General features: G+C 43.7%; 1 protein-coding gene across 1 annotated transcript; it reads right to left on the reverse strand.

Annotated features, from left to right (window-relative positions):
- Positions 1–14,546: 14,546 nt before the first annotated feature.
- On the reverse strand, positions 14,547–17,905 carry TLNRD1 (talin rod domain containing 1). Its single transcript, XM_063347199.1, has one exon. It carries the CDS (start codon positions 16,395–16,397, stop codon positions 15,330–15,332), a length of 1,068 nt encoding a protein of 355 aa, XP_063203269.1. The 5' UTR covers positions 16,398–17,905; the 3' UTR covers positions 14,547–15,329.
- Between the last annotated feature and the right edge of the window lie 7,875 nt (positions 17,906–25,780).

A 25,780-nucleotide genomic window follows, 5' to 3' on the forward strand; every position in this document is an offset into this window, starting at 1 on the left:
GACTGGTGCCATCCGTCACAGAAGGGGCCAAACAGTACACAGAGATTTTGGCAGAATGGCTTCTGAATTACATGTTTCCTATTATGAACGAATACTAGTGTATGTACGTATCACAATAAAATAGACCAGGCATCTCTTAATTACCATCGCTAACTCACAAAAGGAGGGTTGGCTAGCCTTAGACTCTTGACACAAGAAGTTATAATAAGAATCAAAGTTGTACTTGGTGAAAATCATCGGTTATCACCAGAAATAAAAGCATTTCAGATGCTATTTCCTTTCATATATGCTTAATAGTTTCAAATCTTTGAAAGCATGTACCAGCTCCTCCCCATCACACAGCTGCACCGACTCCACAGTCTTTGGATTCAGTTCAAATCTTGTTTTCAGTATGACAAGAACTTTTGTCTACACTGTAGTTAAGCAACAAGAAGAATGCCAGTACAAGACAGACAAACAAAAATACCTTAGCAAGTAAGTCAGGATCTAAGGAAAGGCTGGGTAAGTTTTCAGCACAAACGGGACCGTAGCTATAGCCCTGGAGGTTTGCTTAAATTGCACCTGAGGTGGCAACTCCTAGAAACAGGTTTTGAGACACAACCCAGCTTCTCCTTTCCAGGCAGCTCTTGCAGACGACCTGACTCCAGACTGTCTAAAAGGGCCATGTGTCCTCACATCACGCCATGTCAGCTCTTATCAGAAAAGCCACAGGACATCTTGTTTGTCTAGCCTCAAACGTATGGTCTCATCACAAGGGCAGATGGGGGATGCAGGGAGGTGACAGGGACAGGTAATGCTCAGAGCCTGCTAGCACTGCAGAAGAAGGGTCAGATACTTGGAGCAAACTCGAGATTTCTCCGAGCATGACAGTTAGCTCATCAGTCCCAAATTTGATCCTGGGACCTGACTGGGAGATTAATTCAAAGCAGTCATGAAGTTGTTCTTTAGGCTGTACTCTCATCTCACCAAGCTTCCCTATCCACTGGATCAAGGAAATTCCAAAAAATTACACATCAGGTATGCACAATTTCATAGCAAATGCAAATACAGACTTTAAATGTCATATCAGTACAGTGGATTGCATTCATAGTATGCTGGCAGCCTACTTAAATGCTAGCATTTTCTTTTCTTAAACACATATGTAATTTATAATGGCTGGCTAACTTCATGAAGTTCCTCATGCTCCAAGGCTGAAATACTTGTATATACATCACTACCCCCAAAGCCTAATAGTAAAAGAAAAAAGGAAAATTCACGCCCTATAGAGAAGACTCCTCTAGGCTTTAAGGACATATAACTCCTAATTAAAGCTTTACAAAAGGGCTGATGTGTGGAATGTGACTAAGGCTCAATACTACCACAACATACATCTGTCTGATGCGGTACCTACGGCACTGCTGTAGTATTACAAACGTGTATCAGCAAATACACCTCTGAATGCAGTTTATCTGTCTTGTGAATGAAGTTCATCTTTCACAGTACAACATGGTCTTCTAGACAGAAGGAGAAAGAAAAAAACATTTATCATTCCTGTGCCAGGCGGAGTTCAACTTGAAAGAAACCGGATGAAATGTGTATCACTCATCTGATGGAACAAATCCACACTACAGATTTGTCTGAGAGACAAGTGAATGCAATCCAAAAAAGCTATCCATTTCAGAATGGGAGGCTTGAATTCAGTCCAACCAGAAAATGCGTGCTGAGTAGCATCCATTTATTCAGGGTAGTAATGGCTTCTTTTAAAGGCACGTTGCCTCGATCATTTGTGTTAAACATGGCATATATACCAACAAAAATCCCCATCTTTGTGAATGCAGGCTATCTGCCAGCTCCACAAAGGGATTTTTTTTTTCTTTAAATAGCTACTGCGCTAGGGCTGTTGCCTGCAGAGCAGGTTTTATATGTTCAGCCTACTGCGATCATCAGGTCTGAGTGCACAGTAAATGGAATTCACAAGCCTTTCCAAGTCACCTCCTGTGTAAAGCCCTGAACAGACAGTCCCAGAAGTGAAGTAAGGAACAACTTCTCTCTCCGCCCCTTTGGGCAGCTCACATGCGTGCTTTTAGCAGTACCTAAAACAAGAAAAACACCTAGACCCACTTCACTGGGATTGACGGCAACAGAACGGAAATGAGAAACTGATTAAGTGGGGAGCCAGCTTCACATGCAGAGAAACTTCCAACTTTCGTTCCTAATGACTTTTTTTAAAGCACTTCATTTTTGCTTGTATTCCATTTAAAAAAAAATAAAAAAATCTTGGCCCATGAGTTCTCAGTGCCTCCACAGATGAAAGCTGTGAGAGGCCTTAAATGACTTCAGCAGGAAACTACTGGGAAGGGGAGTGGTCTGTTTTCTGACAGTCCCATTACACATTTCTAGGAAAAATCTTTTCAAGTTCTGCGTACGAAAATGAAACAGGATTACAGCACTGCCTCTCTCTTGGAGACAATCGCAACAACACTTTTCCTGCTCCCATGCTGGAGTGGTGCAAAGTAATTCCCTTCTTTTCCCTCTCTCCTATCTATCTCAGGATCTTGGGCTCAGGAATAGCACTTTAGATTGAAGGAATTTTTAGAATCACTGCATTCAAAGTCTGCTCAAATAGGACCCACGTTTATTTCAGGTAACCTTGATGAATGCTCTCTTCTGAAGTTGCATTCATAAATCCATCTGCCATTACCCAAACCCCTCACAAACTGTTTAGTGAGCTCAGGAGTTTTCCACTTAGTAGCGATGACAAAGCACTAGACTACTGCAAAACCCATGACGGAGAAGCTGAGCAATAACAGACGCCGGCCAAATAGATCACTGGGGTGGAAGGTCATCCTTGAACACTATTTCCATTTTTGCCCTCTTGGTAAATTGCTCTGGGAACAATCCTCTTTTCTAGCATAATGTAATCAAGAATTAGAAAGTCACCACCACTTACACAGAGCTGCAATTCCTGGCCTGACTGGCCGTGTTGGGAATTTTAACTGATGTCTCCACCCAAGCAGCATGTGGAACCAATGTAATGGCTAACACAATTCAGAGCTTAAAATGGAGTGATGCTGCAGTTCCAGCTGTTTTTGTAAGTCAGTACAAGAGATTTTTGGACACATTAGAGGAGAAATAGAAACAGAGGTGAGGATATGGCTCCTAGTCTGATGATGTACACCAAGGAATATGTGAGTGACAACGCAAAAAGCAAGACAAAAGTAAAGCACCACTAGACAGTATTACGCAGCACCATGCTCAGGACAAAGACAGCAACGAGAAAGCGATGACTGGTGGGAGACACTTCATGGGAAAGAGGTGCATTATTTTTAATCTTTCTTTTTAGAAAAGGCACAGCCTTCTGCATATGGAAAGGTGAAGATAACAGCCTAGGGGCAAACGAGGAAGCTTTCATTCTGATGAAGAAGAACGCTTCACCATAAGTATACTTGGCCCAAGTGCCCTTAACAGGTATTGTGACTCACAGTGCTCTACAAATCCCTTAATTATCAGAGCTACATCCCTATGTATCAGCTTAATTCAAGCTAAGTCTGGAAGGGCCTTTTTCTTTCCTGAGAGCTGATCTGTGCTTTTTGACCAACTGAGTTTCCACATTCTTCCTCAGTCCTTACATGCAGAGGCCAAAAATCGCTGGCAAGGCATGATGGTGTCAAGCATTTACCTTATTGCTGAGTATATTTCCATGTAGGTCTTTGCTTATAAGCACAAGTTCTCATCTAGCTGCTAATTCTGATGAAGATTTTTAGCAATTTAATAAGTACTTAGTATATAATAAGTATTTAGTAGTAATTTGGTAGATCTGCTGACTATCCACGGCCCCTCTTTAATGGTTAACTGCCTTTCCAGCAGACTCTGTCTTCCCAACAGTACTTACTATTCTTTGAAGGCAAGAAACGTACTATTTTGTAGAGAAGCATGTGGGGAAGTCTTAGGAAGGAGTCCTTTTTGTGTGTGTGTGTGGGTATCTGTACACCTCATACCTGCATCTGCCATACCTGATCCTCATCTGTCTGAAAGAATCCCTATGGCTACAGCATTTATTGAGATCAAGGCAAAGTTCAGCTGTTTTCAGAGTTCATCCATCAAGACTAACAGTACAGGTAGGATGCTAGAGACAAAGCATTTACCCAGTGAAGAGAATCATGATATAAACTATATCCCCACTGAAAACAGGAGATGATTTGCTACCAACGTCAGTGGGTCATAGTTGCACAGGGCACTTGCTGTGTATTTAGAAAATACCCCCCCAAAAAGCCTAAAGGATGCACTTGAGAAGAATTAGAGAGAGGTGAGATCACCATAAAAAGCTTCTAGGGTTTTCACCCACAAAAGCAAATTTAAAAGGCCACTTATGAAAATAAAAAACTGTGTTTCTTTGAAAAATCCCACATACCTCAATCTCGGGTAATGCAGTTCTTTCTTAACTAGCCTTAAAATAACCCCCTCACAACATGCTCGACCTGTACATGCCAGTTCCATATCTGCAGGTAAGACTCACCCTGCAAACTAGATCTAACTTGGATCATTTTTGCTAAGCGTATTCTAAAAGGCTTTAATTCCCAAATAACCTGGTCTGGAAGAGATAATTCTGTACTCTCTGGAATGGTGATAAAATTAAACAGTTTGAAGATAATATGCTTCAGGCTTGCAAGAGCCCTCAAACACACTACTAGAAATGCAACAGCCTTTAAAATTACCAGGTTGAACTTACTATCAGTCTGACTTAAGCAAAGCTCTAGCTTTTTCCCCTTACAAATAAATTTAATATTGTTTCACTCGATCATTAACCAGGATTATTTAGTTCCAAGGAAGAATTTGTAGAGAGTCGATACGACTGAAGCACATAAAGAAGCTGAGTGCTTTTCTAAAATAAAACTGTAGGATGTCAATGCAAATCAACGGTAAAAAGGTATTTTAGGGTGCAATAAGCAGTGGAATAACTTAGTTACACAGGATCTGTTGAGCAAAAGGGATATTGATTGTTTTGCAGTCCACTTCTGAAAACCAAAACAGAGGCTTTCACTTTGTCTTCTCCCCATTTTTTTTGGCATAAGAATACATGTAAACTTATTTTTAAATAGGCAGGCTACGAACAGAAGCAAAACATGAAGGAAGGCTTTCACGCATCATGTAGGTTATCGATTTTTTTGGCAGCTGAAATTCTTTAAATATTCTCATTACTTCTACATTAATATTCTTGAGGAAGAGGGCTTACTTCGGACAGAGAGTTATTGGGAGTTGTCCATCTTACAGAATTTTCCTATAGACGTGCTCTGAACATTCTTTATTCTCTTGACAGGAGTGATTTTCCCTGGACATTCGTGATTCACGTGAACTCCGGATCCCTTCAGTGGAACGCAGTCTTACAAGGAAAGACACGCAACATCTCACAGATCACAGCCTTAAAAAGGATCCAAAACCAGTCAGCAACCGCATCTTCCGTAAGTGAAATCAGTCCAACTTATAAAATTATTTCATAGGGGAGGAAACATCAAACTAATATTAAATGAATGTAACAACAAAACCAGGTAAAATTATGGCTAAAATACCACTTTGGGGAAAAGCTTTGAAAAAGTACTTTGTTTTTATCAGACAGATTTACTAGTTTTTAAACATCTGTTTTACTCAAGCTTCTGAGCATCACCACAAAGCATATTTATCACCCAGGGAAAGTCTTCTACAGACCACCATTATTTTCAAAGGAATAGGGAAAAATACAGCAAAGGCTTCAAAGATGTGAGTGAATTATTTCATCCCCTTACAAGTGCAGCATGTGCTCTCTCTTCTGTAATGACACAGTACAGAAAACAAGATGTAATTAATGCAATTCCTTTGCCAAATGAGTGGGATCTTATAAAGAATTGGCACATGCTTTCTTGTCTTAAACAAAACCAAACTTAATACAGAACGTTATAATGTACTAACAGGGTCCTTTGACAGATTTTTTTTTTTTTCTTTTTCCCAGTACAAGTGACTGCAAAGTGCCGGGCCTGTAATCAAAAGCATACTCGGTGTCCAAACCAGAAATATTGATGCAGCCAGGCATTTTTGTGTACTACAGTACAATCATATCAGTGAACCAAAGGAGAACATTTGGCCTTTTGCTATCTTACATACCAAGACAGAAAAGCATGCCTTTTCCTCTGTTCTACCCTCATGAACAGATGTGGGTTTAATCACATGCAGAACAAAATGCTCACAAGTTTCAGATTATGACTTTGAAATTTAGGAGTAAAATTACTTTTCAAAGAAAGTGATTTGCAACTAACTATCTTGAAACTGTCCATACAAGGCAGATAGGCAGGGAATTTTTGTTTGGGTTGTTGGTTTTTCTTCCAGTTGGAGGGAAAATTAAGGTAATTTTGACAAAAAAAAACCTGTGGCAAGACAAGAAATTTTAAAAAAAGCCTCAGGGTCCAATATAGAAAAGTTACAGGAGATTCATCAATAAATAGATTTTACAAAGCAGTGTAAATCCAGACGCTACCTCCCTCTTACTGAACTCAAAATCGCAGATAAACTTAATACACGTTAGCAGAACAGTATAGTTAATTAAGAGAGACAGAAAATGCCACACAAAGCCCAAATGCCACTCTGTTGGGAAACTGGCACCTAGAGCTGCTACAACTTTTAAGTTAGCCACTAACCTACACCTCATGGTATCCAGCTCACTCGCCACCCCGCCCCAACTAAAAAACACCTCATAAATACCTAAAATCAGATTAGCCGTTCTTCTGACTAGCATTACAGCTCTTTGACAAACAGTGCGTGAAACACAGTTCCAGGGAATATGGATTACAGGCAACTCTTCAAGACCTATTTTGAGAGGATGTATGTGGCATTGAGGTAGCTGGAATTTGCATACAGAGAGAACAGGTATGTTTCTAGTGCAATCTGGACCTCAATTAGCATGAACTGTCTTTACGAATATGGCCTGTATGAGGATAACATGCACGGAGTACAAAGGGATCTCTGTTCCACATCTGGGTGTTGTACCAGGAGCAGAGGGTGGAGGGAGGGAGCTGAAATCTGTGGTTCTGAGGTGAAGGTAAGATGCACGACGCTGGCATCTGGCAACCAGAAGAGACAAATGAGGTAGAGCTGGGCCACTGGCTGCTTGCCAGCCAGGGTGTACGCAAGGGCAACAAGAGCTTTTAGCCCATACGGAAAGGTCACCGTGGCAGGAACAGAATTGCAGCCCATGTTCATACTTCAACTGCAAATCTCCTAGCTTTTTAGAGTTTCACAACAACCTAGAGTACCACAACATCCTAGAATTAATTTTAAAACCACGTGCAATCAAACTTCATCACAAATGACCAGGTCTACAAAGCATCTAGACGTACACCTTCCACTGAAATTCAGTTAAGCCCCTAAATTCTTACAGTTCTGACCAAATATATTTTTTTTCCTTAAAAACTATAAATTGTGCCCTCAAACAAACCTCTCTTGCTCATAGCTTTTTTCAGTCCTGTATTTCACTGCAACTCTTCATGAGTGTTATTCCAACCTGCAGTGCCCTAGCCGGCAGCACGAATCTCTGAAGTTTCAAAGATAGTACTCGTGTCTCTGGAGCTTTTAGCACTCACTTCAACAACGTCCCTTCAGCCTGTTCAGATGCTACCAGCTCCATTTACAGGCTGTTGGGACAAACTCCTACAACATGACAGTCACAAGAGAAGACAAGATTACAGATTCGGAGCGAGTTCATGCCTCAAGTCAGTATCAAGGAAATTTCATGCAGCTAGTTTTGCTCACAGATTTTCTTGCAATGCCTAGGGCCAATCTGCATTTCTAAAAAAGCGAGTTTTTAATTATGAGCAGAGAAACAATAGCTCACTTCAACATGAAAAAGAATACACCCACTATTTTTCCATGCTCTGCAATTTAAAAATAGGTCGACCCATTAGCTTTAAAGCTTTCAAAAATATTAAAACTGAAATATAGGGCTCAATTTCCTTATTGTTTTTTAAGCCAGACACAGAGATTGAAAAGTTTCAGACTAATGGCTACTTTAAGATGATAAAAGGGGTGAAAGTTTTTGAACTATGAATCTGACATTGCCAGAACAGATTGATTCCATAGTAAATTTTTAAACAGAAAGTAAATTTTTAAACATCGACTAAATTTGAAGCATTTAAATAAGACCAGAGCATTAACTACATGCCAATTCATAACTGCTACAGGGCCTATAATTTGTCACACTGCACATATAGATCTACCTGACTTTTCTCACTTTTTTCCATAGCGTGCGTGTTCAGAATGCAAGCAGGGGCCAAAGTACACCTGAACAGCATGCCTGCCAATTCAAGAGACTTCCTATATTTGATGTGAACCAGACAGAATCAATACATACTAAAAAAATTGTCTAGGAAATGGTATTTTTTTTTACTCTATACTTCAAAAACATAACCCTGGAGGCCAAAATTACTGTCTTGACCATTTGGCAACTGATGACAACAGAATTATGATTAGCGGGACACTGACTCCCAGTGTTTCCCAAGCACCTTCTGCATGAACTGGAGGAACACCTTCTAAGAGTATCGAACAGAAGGTCCCTCAGTTTATCAACACCACAGTGCCCAACAGGTGCTGCTCTTCTGAGAAACATTCTAAGACTCAGCAGTTTGCCTGAATTTCAACCAAACGAAGCCTCACAGTTGCTAAAATCCCGACAGGGGCCAACCGGACCTGGCCTGGCTCTGCTGATGATGCTCTGCGCACTGATGGAGACCCTGTGAACTCAACTGACTGAACGGGCTGAGGAACGAAGAACCCCAAAGGAATAAAAGCCGTTTAAAACCACTCTGGCATTATAGTCCACCCTGGCTTCTGCACAGGCTCCTGGTGCCAATGGCATGATTCGTAAACAACCTCAAGGCTCCATCCTGGTGATGGAGAACCTGATGTCAAATCTCTCCTCCTCAGTGGCTCACCTAAGTGTTCAGAGCAGGGAGGCGAGAGACAAAGGAGCTAGCACAGGGGCTCTTGGTCACCCGAAGGCTGGTGAAACGACTTGAGGGACACAAGCGGCTCGCAGCAGCCCAGCGTACCACCCAACCACAGCCACTTCCAGCAATCCTAACAGACGCCGCAGTCTGAGACCGGCTTGGGGTTTCCATCTCAGGTCCAGAACCTGTAAGGAATGCTACTGCAGGATTCAGGGATGTGTTCTACGCTTTTGAGGATTCTCTATCCTTAGTTCAGGTTCCTCCTGCCCAAAGAAACATGGAGAAAAACTGTTGGTTTAAAGTCTTAGTAGGTAAGTTAAACCCTGCCAAAACCCGACTACTCTGAGGTGTCTTATACTTGCAGTCACTTCACCTCAAACTAATTTGATTTTAAAACTGAAGTTAAGCAACTTGTTAGTAATCACTTTTCCAGTATTTATTTATTTTGTTGGGGGAGGCAGGGAGGGAGGAAAGAAAAATCACGCTATTTAGCTTTCCAAGTATTTAACATAAAACCCAAAAGAGCTCCATCTGGCAACCAGCAGGATTTCTAAATAATCTAAATAGTATCTACATAAGAACCAGGCTGTCTATGGAGTAAGACAACTTCAACTTTTACAGCCACAAGAAGCCTTTATTAACATAAAAGGAAATTATAAAAAATTAAGTTAGAACAGGAACAAGAGTCTGGCAAACTGACAAAAGACCCCAGGAATCTCCGCATTAATTTTGAAACGCTGCTTTTGACTTTGTCGGAATATAGCATCATACACTGTGTGGTTTTAAAAAAAACAAAACAAAAAACCCCTTAGGTTCAAAGGACTCTAGCACAATAAAAACAGTTCTAGGAAAAGATTCAAATTAATGAAAATCAATATATAATTCTTTGCTTTGCAACACAAGATGACCCCTAACATTTTAACATAGTTTGTGGAAAATACTTAATTACACAGACTTCACAGAGCCACAGATGAGGCCCTTCATATCCATAGATGTATCTTCATTAAGAAATGGTTCAGAATACTCCTGCTAATTACGTTAGTCAAATATACCTTTGATCTACTCTTATAAAAAAATTGAAAATTCATGATTCCCAAGTAAACAAACACCTCTTGGAGTACACACTATTTGATTTTCCAAGTTACTCATACAAAGGATCTGGCCTTGCACTTCATACCTAGCATGTATGGTTTTTGGGCCGTTTGTGATTGATCCAAACCTGGCGGTGGTTTTGTGTCCTATGTGAAATATTTTAATGGTCTTGATGCCCCTCTCAAGTTGCTGCTGGGATTTTCTGTCAGTTTCTTGGCAAAATGTCAAAGAGTGAAAGCTGTGGGCCCCAAAAAGACACGTTATGGTGATCCTGTGAGGATAGGGCAGCCTTGAAGCTCTGCATTTTTGCTATCCCTGGGCTACAGGAAGAGAATTTCTATCTTTATTATTGCCCATCTGGCACCTTTCACACGCAGCAAGAACAAAGAAGTAAAATGTACTGGTCCCTACCATCTGCTTCTGCTTGTAAAGTCTAGAAAGAGCCTGATAGGGAAGAAAAAGGAAAAAACCAACAAAGCCACCCCTTTGTTTCCCCCCGCATTGTTCTAGCAGGTACACATTTTTGCCTGTGCTTCTTTCTTATTTTAGGGCAGCCCTAGAGGCCCTTGGTTCCCCACAGCAATACAGCTGCTCGACGCAGAGCATCCCAAACGCTCCTCGCCCCACATCTTCATTCACAAGCGTCTAACAGCCCGGGAAGAAAGGTTGCGTTGTTTGAGATTTGCTTTATTGGATCAGCCTCTGTTTTATCTAGAATAGGAAAATTCCTGTGGGTTTAATAGGAGGTATTACCCTACAGATTTTCTCTGGTTCCACCTCCTTTCCCATCAGCCACATCCCCTCTTGCTGCAAGGCTGCATACACCATGTGTTGGCTCGACCCCTTCTGTCTCTGACAGAAGTTTGGCCAAAAAGAGCAGATTTTCTGCTACTTTGATCATTTCCTGTGGTAAAAAGTGAAGAGAATTATCTGACCCATGGTTCTTTTCTTTTTTTCCCCCTTAGTTTTGAAAAATAACATGGATTTGCATTTGCAAGTTCCCTTAAATAGCGTACTTGCTTTTCAGTAGCGTTTTGCTGCTAGTTTACTGGTTGTCTTACAGACCTTATTTCTTTTAGAATCAGAAAACACATTGCTCCAATCTCAAATTCCGAGAGTCAGTGGCTGTATTAAATCAATAACGAACTTTGCTATGATGAAGCAGCAACCAAACGGTAATATCCAAATTCACAGACAATATAAAAGTGACAACAGCTTCTTCCCTGTTAAAGAAATTCTTACATTTAAAAAATAAGCTTAATTCACTTTTGGTGGGGATAGTGTTATTTTTGGCTAAAGCTGTGCATTGCATAATGTGTTTAGAAATAATTTAACCCTTTTATTAAATGCACTATTAGAGTAGATCTATGACATGTGATAAGCACCCTGAAATACTAACTTTTCTTTTGCCAAAATCACCAATGTTCCAGATCAGAAAAACGCGTTTCATGCTTGTCTGAGCCCATGTTGCAATGGCGACACTACCTGTTGACCTAAATGGTGTTCGCATTTAGGCAACACCGGCCTAAAGTATGACGTCAAGTGACACTCAGTGACCTCAATGTGGCCTGCAATTGCACCCTGAAAACTAGTCCATTACGTATTTTTTCTGTCCCAGAAAGTACAAAGTAACAAACAACATGAATATACCCACTGAAATAATATCTTATATCAGAATTAATATTCTATAGGAATAAATTCCAAATAAATTATCACAATATACATGAAGTCTTTATAAATGTGGCACTGCAGCATTTAAAATATACGTATGTTCACGCTCAGTACTAGAACCACACTCACTCAGCTCAGAAAATGCCAGAATGCACGTATGTATATATATAGACGTTTTCCTGTTAATCATTTACTCAGAGTGCATAAAAATAGTTGTACGTGTTTACTCGTTTGCATCAAAAGCCTTTTTTTTTTTTTTGAACTTTGCTGTACGCATTATACGAACAGCACAGATTTTGACAGATACTCTCTCGAGCTGAGGCCAGGGAGCGCATGGCCCCCTTTTGTGTGAGTTCTCTGGAAAGAAATGATTGAACTGTTATTTTTAAATGTTACAGTAAGTTACTTTGGTGAATTTACTATTTGTGTGTACATATATATTTTAATCAGCCTGTTAACTAAAATCACGGCCTGGCTACATTTCACGTTTAATTTTGTAAAACTGAATCCCCCAAAAACTCACACACCTCAAAAGCAAAGGGAGATCTAGAGCAGTTTGTTTTCCCTCAGTGCTGAAAAAGGACAAAGAAGATACATACTTATTTATATATGTATGCATGTACTTCAGTTCAAAATATAATCAGAAAAGTGTGAAGAATCTGCGGCATCCTTGTTAAAACAAAAATTGCACTGAACCACTTAAAACAAAATCTTACCACAACAAAAATCAGCACTATCATCATTAATAATATATTGCCTTTCATATGCAGAGGTAATAAAGAGGCTGCGCTGTGATCCATATAACCTCAATAATGTATAAATGAACCAAAAAGAATCTAATTAGCTCAGCAGCGCCAAAAATTATTAAGTTGAAACATCAAAAGAGGCAGTGGGACGCTACTTTTTTTTTTTTTTTTTTGGTCAGACGTGCCGCAGAGCTGCCCTTCAGAATCCTCTGGTTTGTATCTGGAGGGAGGCCTCGCAAATCCAGGTCCCAGTAAGTTAAAAGAACTGGAGCGAAGGATGCCGCCCCAGCCCCTGCACCCGTCCCCAGCAGCGCTGCCCCGAGCCCTCTCAGCACCATCGCCGCGCGTCCCACAAGCTCTGCACCATCCAGGATCTACGCAAAAGAAGGGTGGAGCCCGTTCCTCGCCTCCTGTCTGCAGCCACACAAGATAGTACATCCGGAAAGCATGACATCTGCCACAATCCCTTTTTCCTCCTTCCCCTCAGTGCAACTGCGGAAAAGAAGGAAGGGTAGATTGGGACGGTATCTCGACTTCCATGGAGACATGCCACATGGGAGGGAGATACAGAGGAGAGTTGAGCAGACAACCGCAAACACTACAGAGGCACGGGACCTCCCTGAAGATGGCCTTGGCCTCCTATGAATCCCTCCGGAGTCCTACAGCTGTTCCTGCCATCCAGATGGGAAAATGTGCGCGCACGCACATGCGAGAGAGCCTCTGAGGAAATACCTGTGAAGGCATCTAAGCCAAAGCTAGAACAGCATGTGTATTTATTTACTTATTTATGAAAAAATAGCACGTACTGCTAGGCCTATATTGCATCAGAGAGAACAGTGAGAAAATCGTACCCCAGAGGAACGCAGCTTGGGCGGATTTTTCACAAAGTCCTAATCATACAATTCACTGCAGTCGGAAAAGTTTCATATAAAAATAAACAAAACCTAATACTGTGGCCCACTATACTTGAAGTCAATGAATTATTTTTTTCTAACCTTGAAGATACAGCTATATAAGCTCAGCCTACCCAGTAACATTTCACTCCCCTTCGAAATTAGGTAAAAGCATCACGTGCAAGAGAAACAATACTGCTATAGAAGGAAGACCTTTCACTACTGCAGGACTATTCCATCTCCAAAACCAAAAGGTTCACCTCTTTGAAGGAATAAATAGGACAGTACTTGCACAGTAGAGGATTAAACCACGGTAACAACATTTTTTAGGTATGTTCTCCAATGGCTTGCAACACTGTTCAATTTGCAGACCTATTAAAAAAAAAAAATCCCATTAGGCAATGGAGCCGGGCAGACAAACACAGCTTCCTTGCCAGAAGACCTGCTCCTCTATTTACCTTTCACGGAACATATAGAAGGCAACAGATCCCACAGGTCCACAAAGACCAGGCTGAAAAAAATCACCACTGCAATTATGGGAACTACTGCAGTGCACCCTGAGGTCCACTCACAGTTCCCAAGGAATTCAACTGGAGGTGAACTAGGCCTCAAACGTCAGCTAACTTTTCCCGCTATCTGCAACATCAATCAAAAACTACTTTGACAGAAATCTGTACTGAGGAGCTCCAACGCGAACCTCCAAGGAACGAGAGGGGCCCAGTCCAGCAAATCTCCGCACTCCTAAGGAGACACGGGGAACAAGCAGAGTTGTCCAGCAAGGTACAGTTCTTCAAGAAACCCCTAATAAATTAGTATGGAAACTCACCGATTTAACACCGATGGCCTACATCTGCACAAGTCAGAATACACAAACTTCCCAAAGATAAGACAGAACTCTGATAAAGCCAGAGCCAGCCTACGCCTGCAGCCAGAGCCCTGCCGGCGCATCCAGCACTGCCCAGCTTTCCATAAATACAACCACAGAGTATCTCTGTCGGACGCGTCCTGAGGAGGAGGAGGGGTGGTATTGCAGGAGGGACAGTATTTATAAAAATAAAAGAACTGAACTGCAGCCTGTATGCTGCTGTCTAGAACTAGTTACTTTTGTACCACCCATTCCCTCGGGAAAATGACATACAATGCAAACAGGCCTCGCTGTTCAACTGTTCAAGTATTAAGAGATTCACAGAAAGACATCTGAGAAACATAACATTTTAATAGATGAAATAAATACTCCAGTACATGCAAGATAAAAACTGACATTGGAAAAAAAAAATTAAAAATCACTTTTGCTATAGTGTAATTTTTTTGTTTGTTTGTTTAAACACTCACAGTAGCTTTTCCCCCAGTTTGGAAATCAACACATGGAAAACATAATCACAACCTCCAGTCCTTCCACTCCTACACACCAAATGCACTTCTAACCTAACACTTGATGCAAAATAAAAAAAAAAGTCATACAAAACAAAACCAAACAAAATAGTAGCTACATCCATCATCTATGTGTTGTTGGGTTTTTTCTTTTTTTTAAAATGAGTGAGAACTGAGGTAACCTTTTTCCTGCACAACTGAACAGTAAAATTTAGAAGGGAAATTTCGGAAGACAAGACAAGACAAACTTTAAAAACCGCACCCAGCGCGATTAAAGCTTTTTTTTTTTCTCCTTTTTTTTTTAAAGATACCCCCACCTCCCCAAATATAAAAAGAAACTTTTAAACAGTTGTTATTACCATTGTGTGAAGACCTTGTTGAATAAAGGAAAATTTATCTGCAGATACTTGCTTGACTTTAAAATAAAAAGCCCAAACTGGCTACCTTTATTAGTACGTATAGTTTGAGTACGTTCTGCTTCTTCACTACATGAAATCAAAGGATTTGGGCTCATCCAAGCAAATTCTTTGGTATACAAAAAAGGGGTGAGGAGGTGGGATATTATTTTCCTTTAGCAATGACTGGGATCTAAACAGAAGATGTGGGGGTTAATTCACAGAATTGGAGTTCACTGGCGGTAAAGTCCTGGGTGAAGATCTTTCTCTTAGTGCCTGAGATAACAGGTTGCAACCATCGGAGACGGCGCAAGCTGAGTTCCTCAACCTTTCCCTGTAATCGCTCATTTTGGTGCTACTTTCGGGGTGTTGGGCTATATCCCTGAGGCATTGGGTCAGGAGCACACAAGCAGATACCACACTCATGGCTCCTCCTAGGATGGCAGTTTGCACAGCTTTGCCCTCTGGATTAATGGTGGCAGCTTTACCCAAAAACTGGGGCTCAGTGGCAAAGCCCACCAGAGCATAGACGGACTGCACCAAAGGTCCACTGAACAAGACGCATCGGTTCCTGGTCAGCTCACTGGGTGAAGTCTTGACCTCCTTGACACACGCCAAGAGGGCAGAGGCGCTGGTGCTCATACATTTGACACTGAGTTTGAACTGCTCCTTAGCAAATTTATCCTTGGATTTCTCACTGGCCAGCACGCAGGCGTCTGTCAGGAATTTCAAGTTCTTGGACATGTTCTGAGAAACCTCCAGTAGGAGCTGAGGGCTCATATCTGCCAAAGGGGTGGTCTTCAAGACCCCGCAGCCGTGCTCCACCTCATGCCTACATCGGGTCACCTTGTAGCGATCCACCAAGCCAGGCATGGCAGGCTGGGCCCCTGGAGTCTCCACTGCAGCCAGGTAGGCAGCGTGGGCAGAGCATTCCGTCAGGGAGACCACCAGCTCCCCCATCTCCATCAGGCTTTCCCCCACCTCCCCGAAGCGTCCCATGTTGAGCTGGCTCTGGACGTCATGTGTCAAGATGGAGAGTCCTTTGGTCCTGGCAATGATTGTGTCCCTGCACTTCTCGAAGGACTCACCGAAGACAGACAGGCTCTCCGTGTTCACCGGCCTGGTCTCGCTCGACAGCAGCAGCAGATCGGCCACCAGTTGCATCTTGATCTTGCAGTGGTCGCAGATAGAGATGAGCTTCTTCCTCTGCAGGGAACCGCTGCTGGGGATGCCGCCGCCAGACACCTCGCTGCTGGACTTGCCAGAGCCACCGCTAGCCATAGCGCCGGGGGGGCACTCGCATGCCGCTCGCTACCCCGCTGCCGCCGCCGCCGCCGCCCGCGCAGTCCCGACTGAGCCCGGCAGGATCGCTCTGCCTTTTCCGCAACATCATTCCATTAATCGCCGGGAGGCAAGAAGGGGCTCTGGGCGCCGGGGCTGCCGCTGCTGCGGGGACCGAGCTCCGCCGGGGCGCCCGCCCCACTCCGGCGCCAGCCCTCGCTCCTACGGCGCTGCCGCGGCGGGTCGGCGCTCGCCGGGAGCCCCCGGGCCCCGTTCCGGCATCCTTTAGCTAAAAAATATGTGTATTTCCTTCCCTTTTTTTTTCTTTTTCTTCTTTTTTTTCCCTTTCCGCACGTTGGCTCCCCTCCCTTCCACCACCTCCTCCGGCCGCGGGATCCTGCGCGAAGTTCCCTTCACCGGGCGGAATACCTCAGGGACGCCCGGCGGGGAGTCGGGGCCGGGGCGCAGCCCTCCGAGTCGCTACCGTGCACCCCGGCTCCTCCGGTCGGCGCTCGCCCAGGGCCGGAGGGGCGGCGGCTGCGCACCATGTGCCGCCCCCGGCGCGCCCGCCGCGGCCCCGCAGGAAGCGCCGCCGCGGGTGTGGCCCGCACCGGGCCGCGGAGGGGAGAGGGGGCACCGCGGGGGACCGGGACTGGGGAGGGGGAAAGGAGGGAGGGAACCGCGGGAGGGGGTGGGGAGAAAAAAAAAAAAAGAAAAAAAAAGAAAGAAAGAAAGAGGGGAGAAAAAAAATAAAACAACAAAAAAAAGATCCACCGGATCCGGGCGCTGGGGGCGGGCGGGATCCGTTCCCCTTCCTTCTGCCGCTGCCTCACTCCTTCCTGCCTCGGTCATTCGCGCGGCCGCTGCGCGCTGGCTCTGCGCCGCCGCGGTCCATGTCCCGCTCCCGCGCGCTGGACGCCGCCGGGCCCGGCTCGCCCGCCTCCCGCTGTCGCCGCCGGCACCAACTCAGGCTCTTCCCGCACAGAAGGGTGGTGGCTCCGGGCTACAGCCGCGGATGCTGCGACCCGCCCGGCCTTGCGCTCCTCCTGCCATGTTTTCTGGCTGAGTCGCCAACTCCCAGGCAAAAAAAAAAATTAAAAAAAAATAAAAAAAAGAAGGGAGAGGGGAAGAAATCTTTTAAATTCCCTTTCTCAGGCTTTCAGACAAACTATTGGGAAGAGGCGGCTGCGGCGGATCTGCCAGCCAGACGCTGCACGGCTCTGAGGGAGGCTCCCCCCTCCCCGTCGCCTTCGCTGTAACCTCACTTAAGCCTATCGAAATCTTTTGTGCGGTGTCACCGCCCTTCGTTTAAATCCTGCCCTCCCCCCGCCGCCCGCTCCTCCCGGGCGGAGGGGGCAGCAGCGCCCTGCCGCGGCCGGCACCGCCCGACCGGCCCCGGGCCTCCCCCCCCTCCAGCGCCGGGCGGGGGATTAAAGAGGGAATAAATACATAAATGACGGGGCGGGGAGAGGGGGCAGCCGGATGAGCTCAGCTCGGGTGGGCCGGGGCGGCCGCCGGCGGAGGAGATGCCGAGGCGGGGCGGGGGGGGACGGGAAAGCCGCCCGCCGTCCCGGGCCGCCCGCCGGTAAGTTGGACGTTCCGGTCGGGGCGAGCTCCCGTGGCTGGCAGCGCCCGGCGGGGGTGGCCGCGGCCGCGCAACCTGCGCCCTTGGCGGGGGGGCGAACCCACCCCCTGCCTCAGGCGGTGCGGTGACGGGTCAGGGACACTCCGGCGGGGTCCCGCACGTCCGCCGCGGGGGGGGCAGTTAGGCTGGCTTTGCTCTGATTTGGTTAAAAAGCCCAACCTCTTGCTGGCCATAATTGGTGCTGTCAATACGGTACGGGGCACGTGGATTTGCATAGCAGTATTTCCCTCAGCGCTGGTCCTGACCCAATTTTTTAAACCAATGAAAGTGAATTCGGGATGTTTCTCAGGTTTCTGTCGTTGTTTTTGAAGACTGGTCACCAATTTGTTAGAATTTAGCAGGGAAAGTGTGAACCTTCCGATGCTAACTGCGCATGGGAAGCCTCTGCAAAGGCTTCGTTCTCCTCTGGCCTGTTTCCATTCTGCAGCACATCAACAACTTTATTAGACGATTCTTGTCAGGAGGAAGATGTTAAACTCAGTAAATCTGAGGCATCCAAGTAAATGCCATTAAACAATAATACAATTACAATTACTAATTGGGCTAGAACAAGTTATAAGAAGATGGGTTTAATGCTGCCTGGGATGCACCCAAAGGGAATATATAGTTTGATAAATGATGGTGATGAGAGTATTGATGTCCCAGACATTGGATTCTCTCCTGTTACGCAGTATCTCCATCAATGTAATCCTGAATAATCAGAGTCTATGTTGAAACTACCTCTTACATTTGTTACATATTTTGCTGCAGTGAAATAATAACATTCTTTTGCTCCTTTCTATCAGACTTTCCTTTCAAAGTCAGCCTCTTAATTCTAGGCATTTAGAATGCATGTAGCCGGCTAGAGAAATCCAGAAATACGTTTGTCCCAATTCACAGTTCCCTTAGCGTCCTGCTGCGTTTGTACTACTGCAGGGGTGTAAGTGACCTTGGAAAAAAAAAAAAGACAACTAGACCAGGCTGCTCGCTTGCGGGCCAGATCCAACAATGTCCTGGCACAAACAGAGCCCATCTAATGGCCTGCATGCACTTAAGGAGCTCCAGACAAGTTTATTTGTAGATATTCTCACCTATTAGCCCGAGGAACCCTCAGCCTTCTCCCCTGACTTGCAGAGAGGAAGGTGAGCAGGATGAATACAGGCGTGAAAGTGGGGGGGGTGACAGCTTTTGGGGGGGGGATGGGGACCTTTGCCCTAGAGCCAGGCTTGAGGCAAGGGGCAGATACTGGTCCCTGGGTGTGTCGAAAACAGGGCAGTTCTCCACCCACCCCTCCCCACAGAAACTGAGAGAGGGAAGTGCTGTTTACTTGAGTCAGATTATAGCACTTTAAAGGAAGGTCGTGATTTGGGGCCTAAACAATTTTGGCTTGCTGCCAGCAGCTCTTTTTCTAAACTATAAATAGGAATGATTTCAGAATGCTCTGAAAAATAAAAAAATCAATGGGCAGAAGAAGCCAGCTGAATTGTATTTCAGAATATTTCCAGATATGTCCTTAAATGAGGCAGTGAGGTATTATTTAGCACAAGGAATGCCTCTTATAAATATTAACCTAGTTTATTTTTAATGAGGACCGACTGCATTTAATTAGGGTTTGAAAGATTTCATTTTAGAAAGCGTAGGTCTCACCCCTGGCTAGAAGAGGTGTTAAATGACCTAATAATCTCTTCCATTTTTAGATGCTGCCACCCACCAATGATGCTGAGTATGATCTGTGCCATTCCCCAAGGACAAAGCGGAGAGGTCCTTGGTTCGGACAGTTCCTGCTGCAGCTGCTCCACCAGCCTTCCTCCCAGCCGCCCACACCTGGAACGCAGCTGGGCTCTAACCCGTGGCAGCTCCTAGCAGCTCACAGGGCCACCAAAGCTCTTAGTAACTGCTAGAATATACAGCAAATATTCTTCCAGCTCCTTTAATCCGTCCATAGGGCTGAGCCACTGCTTATCAGCCGCAAGGGGCAAATCCCATAATTATTGTCACGTTGTGGGTGCTGCTTTCGGACAGGCTGTCTCCAAGGCAGTCACTGCCAAATGTCATTTCCCACCAGTAGCAGCCCTGGTTGCCCAGCTCTTCTACGTATAAAATGTATGATGAAGAGTGACCTGACCATCCCTTTTGGTTGCTGTTTGGACAAGATGTAGAAGACACCACCTGAAGTGGTGATTTTCACCAGGAAGGAGGCATTTCTTGGAGCAGCTGTCTGTTAGATCCTTCTACAGACTGCGGTGCTGCCTCACTAGCACGCCTGGCCTGGCTGGGTTCCAGATCACGCATAGTCTGGGTTTACCGTCGTGATTATTTGACCATCAACACATAGTCTTACTGTAAAAGGGAGACGACAGAGTCTCTTGGGCCTGGTAATTTGAGTAGAATTGAGGATCTGCTAGTTACATGCTTTAAAAGTCCAGCAGACGCGTCTGTGTGGTTTTGGAGAAAACTTTTGCTTAGTGATGTTTGGGGTGCATATTTCCCTCGTAAGCCTTTTGCGCATCTCTTTCAAGGAGAATGTGGGTGTGTACCCACGTATTTCACGGCTGTTGAGTCCAAAGGTGACCCACAGGACTTGGGCAGCTCTGTGCACTGGTGTACAGACTTAGAAGACATGAAAATCAGGTGGCCATGCTTGGCTTTAAAAAGATTTCACTGCCAGAGTCTGAATGAAATAACTCTCTGGGGCTCAAAACAGCAGGCATTTCCAGATAGAAGGGATTAAAAGGCTTTTTAATGTGGCTTAGTAGTGTACAGAAGATTGGCTTACTTATATGAGCTCTTCTTTCCTCACATTGATCTTTATTTTGCATTGTGCTTAGTACAACAGAAAGTGGAGGCTGAAGTCTTCTTTCCCGAATCATCTGACAGGTCTCTGCCCTCTTATTGCTTACTAAATTTTTTTTTTTTTTTTTGTGACGGAGGAATTGATTTTTGCCAGCGTAGCTGGTGTTGAGCAATAACTGAAGAATACCGAGTTGTGATAATTTTATGAACGCTGTATGTGGCCAGGGCGGTGAGAGGAACTTACTATACAATGGGTTAGACTACTTTATATTACTTTCCTGTATAGATGTATTGATCTAACGTAATAGGGAGCTGGCTGATGAAGGAATAAAAGGCAATTCAGTGGTTCCCCTGTGTCAGCTGTATGTGACCAAACCCACGAGGTGGTAATTGCAAGACGATAGCTCCGATTCCAAGGGATGCAGCTGGTTTGTCGGGCTGAGAACTAAAAATCAGAGGAGGATAAAGTTGGCAGAGACTGAGAGAAGAAGTAATTTAACCCAGAGGCGACTTTGCAGAAGAGGCTGGAAGAAGCTGGGCCTTCCCCTCTGCAGCAATGGATAGGAAGTCATACAGAAGGAAGAGGTGAGTGTGCTGCCTGGTTTATTGTTTGTAAGATGGATTTTGACTTAAGTTTGGTGCTAAGTAAGTGTTTTGTAGTCGGGACTTAGAGTCCTTGACTTCATCAGAGGCTGAAACTGCGAGGCCTGGGTCTGTGTGAGGCCTGCGGGGGTAATCATGGCTGACGCACAGGGGATGCAGCCTGAGAGCTGGGCTGCGCGCGGCGAAAACAGACAGCTAGAGATCCGGGGGAACAGTTAACTGGTCACTTGTGACAGGAAAACACAAACACAGTCACAAGTTTTGGTTTTTCTTCTTTGAAAATGATTGAAAATGATGAAACGAGTAGCTTTTAGAATAATAGGTGGGCCTTCACAGACAGGCTTAACCTTTGTGTTCTGATGTGTGTGGGTGGTTTTTTGGTTTGTTTTTTTTGTTTGTTTGTTTGTTTTTAATATGGCATAGTCAAAAACACAGTGTCAAAAGTAAGAAAAGATCTATTACGTAGATACCAGTAATATCTCAGTGACATCTAAAATACTGGTTAGCTCCTGTCGCTCAACTGAAACATAATACAGCAAAAGTGGTTTTTATTCTGTTGTCCTTTTTTTCACAGTTTATTGTACTGTTGTTTTCACCACTTACCATATATAATTGATTGGTTGTCCCCTGCTGTTACCATGGATATTTAATACACTGTCATGGAAAAAAGACATTTTCTGATGGAGAGGAAAACGCAGCTACAAAGCTCCTCTTGCATGGAGCGGAAGGCCGTGCCATGTTTTCTGTGGACACAGCCAACAATGCCTTTCTGCTTTGTGTTCTTGTCCACCATCTACACGGCTGGCTGTCCATCCCGCGCCCCGTGCTTTAGGAGGTTGGTGCCGAGGAGAGCCTGAGGTGCGACACGGCTCCTGGCATCCATTCTCCCTCCCGGGAGCGGCGGGACAGGCCCCATGCAGGTCTGCAGGTCAGTTGGACTGGAACTCCGAGGGTGGTAAATGCTATTGATGAGAACGGTCCGGCGTAAACAGGAATCCAAGACCCTCCCTTCAGACTCTTCGTTTTCTTGTTGGGGTTTGGTTTTTTTTGAGATCAAAGGAGAACGCAGTATTTTGAACAAAACATGCAAGGGCCCACCCTTCCTGAATTGCACTTTTGCTAGGGTGTTCCGTCCTGCAGCTGTAAAACTCCTCAGAAGGGTTTGGATCCTTCTCCCTTTTTTTTAAAATATATATTATGAGAAAATTTTAACAGATGTTTTTTTGGAGTCTCTGATCCTGCCCTTTTCTCATTGTGCCTGTGTGCTCTATGAGGAGAGCTGTTGATCATTACCAGCTTAAGTCTAGCACCTTTAATTCATCAGCAGTTCGTGTAACGTATTACTTACATTAGATGTAGGTGCCAAAACTGACCTGTAAACCTAAAATTAAATTGGGACTACAAAATTAATTTCATTTAGATTGTGGAAATTAGACTATAAATGGAATTCCTGTGGGAACTGTGTAAACTTTCTTTGACATTGATTTAATGTAATTCTTTTCTTAATAGGGTAACTTTTAAAAAAATTGTGTAACCAGTACATAGGTCTAACCAGCACAGATCCGTAGGAAATTTTGCAGTAAGATGAGTATTAACAGGAACATTCCGTGGCATTTCTGAATTTAAGGATTACAGTGTATAGCGTTATTGCAGCTGACTAGAGAGTCGGGCATCATACCCCCTCCCCAAGCCCCACCAGGTAAGTAACGCTACGGAGCTGACGTGCTGTTTGCCAGGCATCTCCATTCAGTCAGTAAGTGTTAATTGATAAAGTGCATGGGCACAGGATAACATACATTTAGGGTAAAGATTTATTTTGTGCTCAAAACTAAATTCAGAATCTGAATTTCAAGGTTAGTACCTGAATCAGAATTTCCTGTCCAAATCACAATAATTTACCCCTAATTTGGGAGAATTTTGAATTAAAGACTTAATTTTTCAAATTGGAATTCAAGGTCTGACTAGCTCTGGAACAAAAATCTGCATTCTCTTGATAGATGGCAAGCGAGCGTGCTTATTTTATGCATGAAATTAATTTGAGGACTGAAATGATTCTGATTCATTCAAATGTTGTATGCTCTAGATGACAGCATATTTTGCTTGCTATGCTGCTAGTAACAGTATTAAAAAGCATATTTTCTTTTCTTTCTTGAGATTTAGAAATATTCTTGTTGTTTAAAGATAACATGTTCAGGTCTGATTCTTCAAGTTTTTCCCTGAACGTGACGGCATTTAGAGGTCTGAATTAATACAGGCACTGTTTTTGCATGAGAGCTCATGCATTAGATTGTCTCTGCAGGGGAACATTTAGGGTACTTAAGATAATTTGACCTGTGAAAACATTAATTTTGTATGTTTTACTGAAAGTAACTCAGAATATCCTGACATTCCATAAAATGTATGACAATGCTTTTAAACAGGGTGAAAATACTCTGAATGCCGGGTCATCTCAAGACTTGCTTTAAGTTTTCTGGGATCAGATACTCAGCAAGACTTCTGTGTTATTTGACGCAATATTGTCCTGGTCCTTTACTAAGCTGGTGGGTGCAAAAGCGGTTCTCATGCCTGTCATGCTGTATAAAGAGCACAGCCGTACACCAGACCTCAATCATTTTATTTTTTTTTTTTTTTAATTTTGTGCAACCTGCTCTGGGTGACCCTGCTCTGGCAGGGGGGTTGGACTAGATGATCTCCAGAGGTCCCTTCCAACCCTATGGTTCTATGATTCTACGAAATATTCAAAGTAATCACTAAAAGGCTACCTTTGCAACACCTCACTCATCTGAGCCACTATTAAACATCCTCTTGTATTAGCAGAGTTCTTAAAATGCATTAATTCTTCCAGACACAGCTGGAACAGCTGGAACTACCTGCTATCAACAGCTATGTTGATAGTGGGTAGCCCTTGCATGTTCATTTCCCCTTCTGTGTGCTTAGGGCTGATCCTCTGATCCTGATAGTTTAATCTCTAAATTGTCTCTATGTTCTTCCAAGAAGGTGCTGCCCTTTCCTTGATGAAGTCAAGTTCTTGTTCTTTCCAAGGTTTCGTTCCAACGTACGTCAAGGGACAAGCTTTAAGACCCTGCTGTACTATATTTGCAAAGAAAAGTAAAATGTGGCGAATGAGAATCTGCTTTAGAATAGAAAACTGCACACAAAAACACCATCACCAGCAAAGACTTGAGACAGCTTTTGGCAGCTAAAAATATATGCACATTCTTCCCCTAGCTCATAAGAAATAATGGTATGGGAAGGATATTTTGCACAAATATAGTTCCAAAAATGCAGGTTATATTAAAAAAAAATTAAAGAGAGAATCCCAAACTTCATTAACAGAAAGTTGGACCATCCTGAATCCTCTCCTATTACAGCTTGACCCAACCCTACTCAATAATGAAAAGAGTTTACATCAACAGGGGAAGGTCGATTTGCCTTTCTGATAAGGTGTAACTTTGTAATTGAAAATACTACTAATAAAATTTGTGTGTTGCAGAAGTAAAAATGACAGCCACAGCTTTAGACATTCCCTGGCATGACTGGGTGGGACTTTACACGGTAAAGCCTTAAACACCTTACTTTTGCAATCTGTAATGAAAGTAGACATCTGTTATTGGGTATGTTCTGTATTGTAATCATAGTAGTGTTAGCTGCTAGGCCTATAAAAACTGTTAAGGAATATAAAAATGCTTCAGCTATAAAAAGCTTGTTGGTATGATCCTATAGATACTCTAAACAAAATGCAATGTGCTTCAATAAAAAGAAAATCCAATTTAATTTGCCCTTGTCAGTGATAGGTGTTTCTAGCTGCATTGCTTTTGTTTCTTGCATGGGAAAGAAGAGCAGCAGAGTACGGCAAGAGGCCGAATAGGTGTTTGTCCGGCAGCTGGCTCCACAAAGAGCACACTTTGAACAAGTTCCTCCTGGACACAGAATTCCGCCGGAACAGAGAGAGCTGCAAGCTCAGAGCCAAGCATGAAAAATATCTCCCTTTCAAATTAAAGCTTTTATATGCGTGTCAAGGAAATGCACAGTGTTTGGTGCAGGGGCGGATATACTGACGGACTTGTTCACTTACCAAAGGGAATTGGATTACTTTTGAGATCTACATCTGAACGTAGCACCAGATATTAAAGAAAGTCAAAACTGGCTTGGTTTGTCCTAGTAAGAGAAAACAGAATTGAAGAAAGTATTTCCCAGTAGAAATTCAGTGAAAATACTTTATGCTGTAAGTCCAGCATTCCAAAATTGAATCTTTAGCCTTTTTTTTCCCAGTGAATGTATGCATGATCCAGTAATAACAAAAGTTACCAGAAACATATTTTAGTAAAACCTCATTAATCAGGGCAATCTGATACAGTATACC

Source organism: Chroicocephalus ridibundus, chromosome 9, assembly GCF_963924245.1.
Source record: "Chroicocephalus ridibundus chromosome 9, bChrRid1.1, whole genome shotgun sequence".
In the NCBI taxonomy this organism is placed as follows: domain Eukaryota; kingdom Metazoa; phylum Chordata; class Aves; order Charadriiformes; family Laridae; genus Chroicocephalus; species Chroicocephalus ridibundus.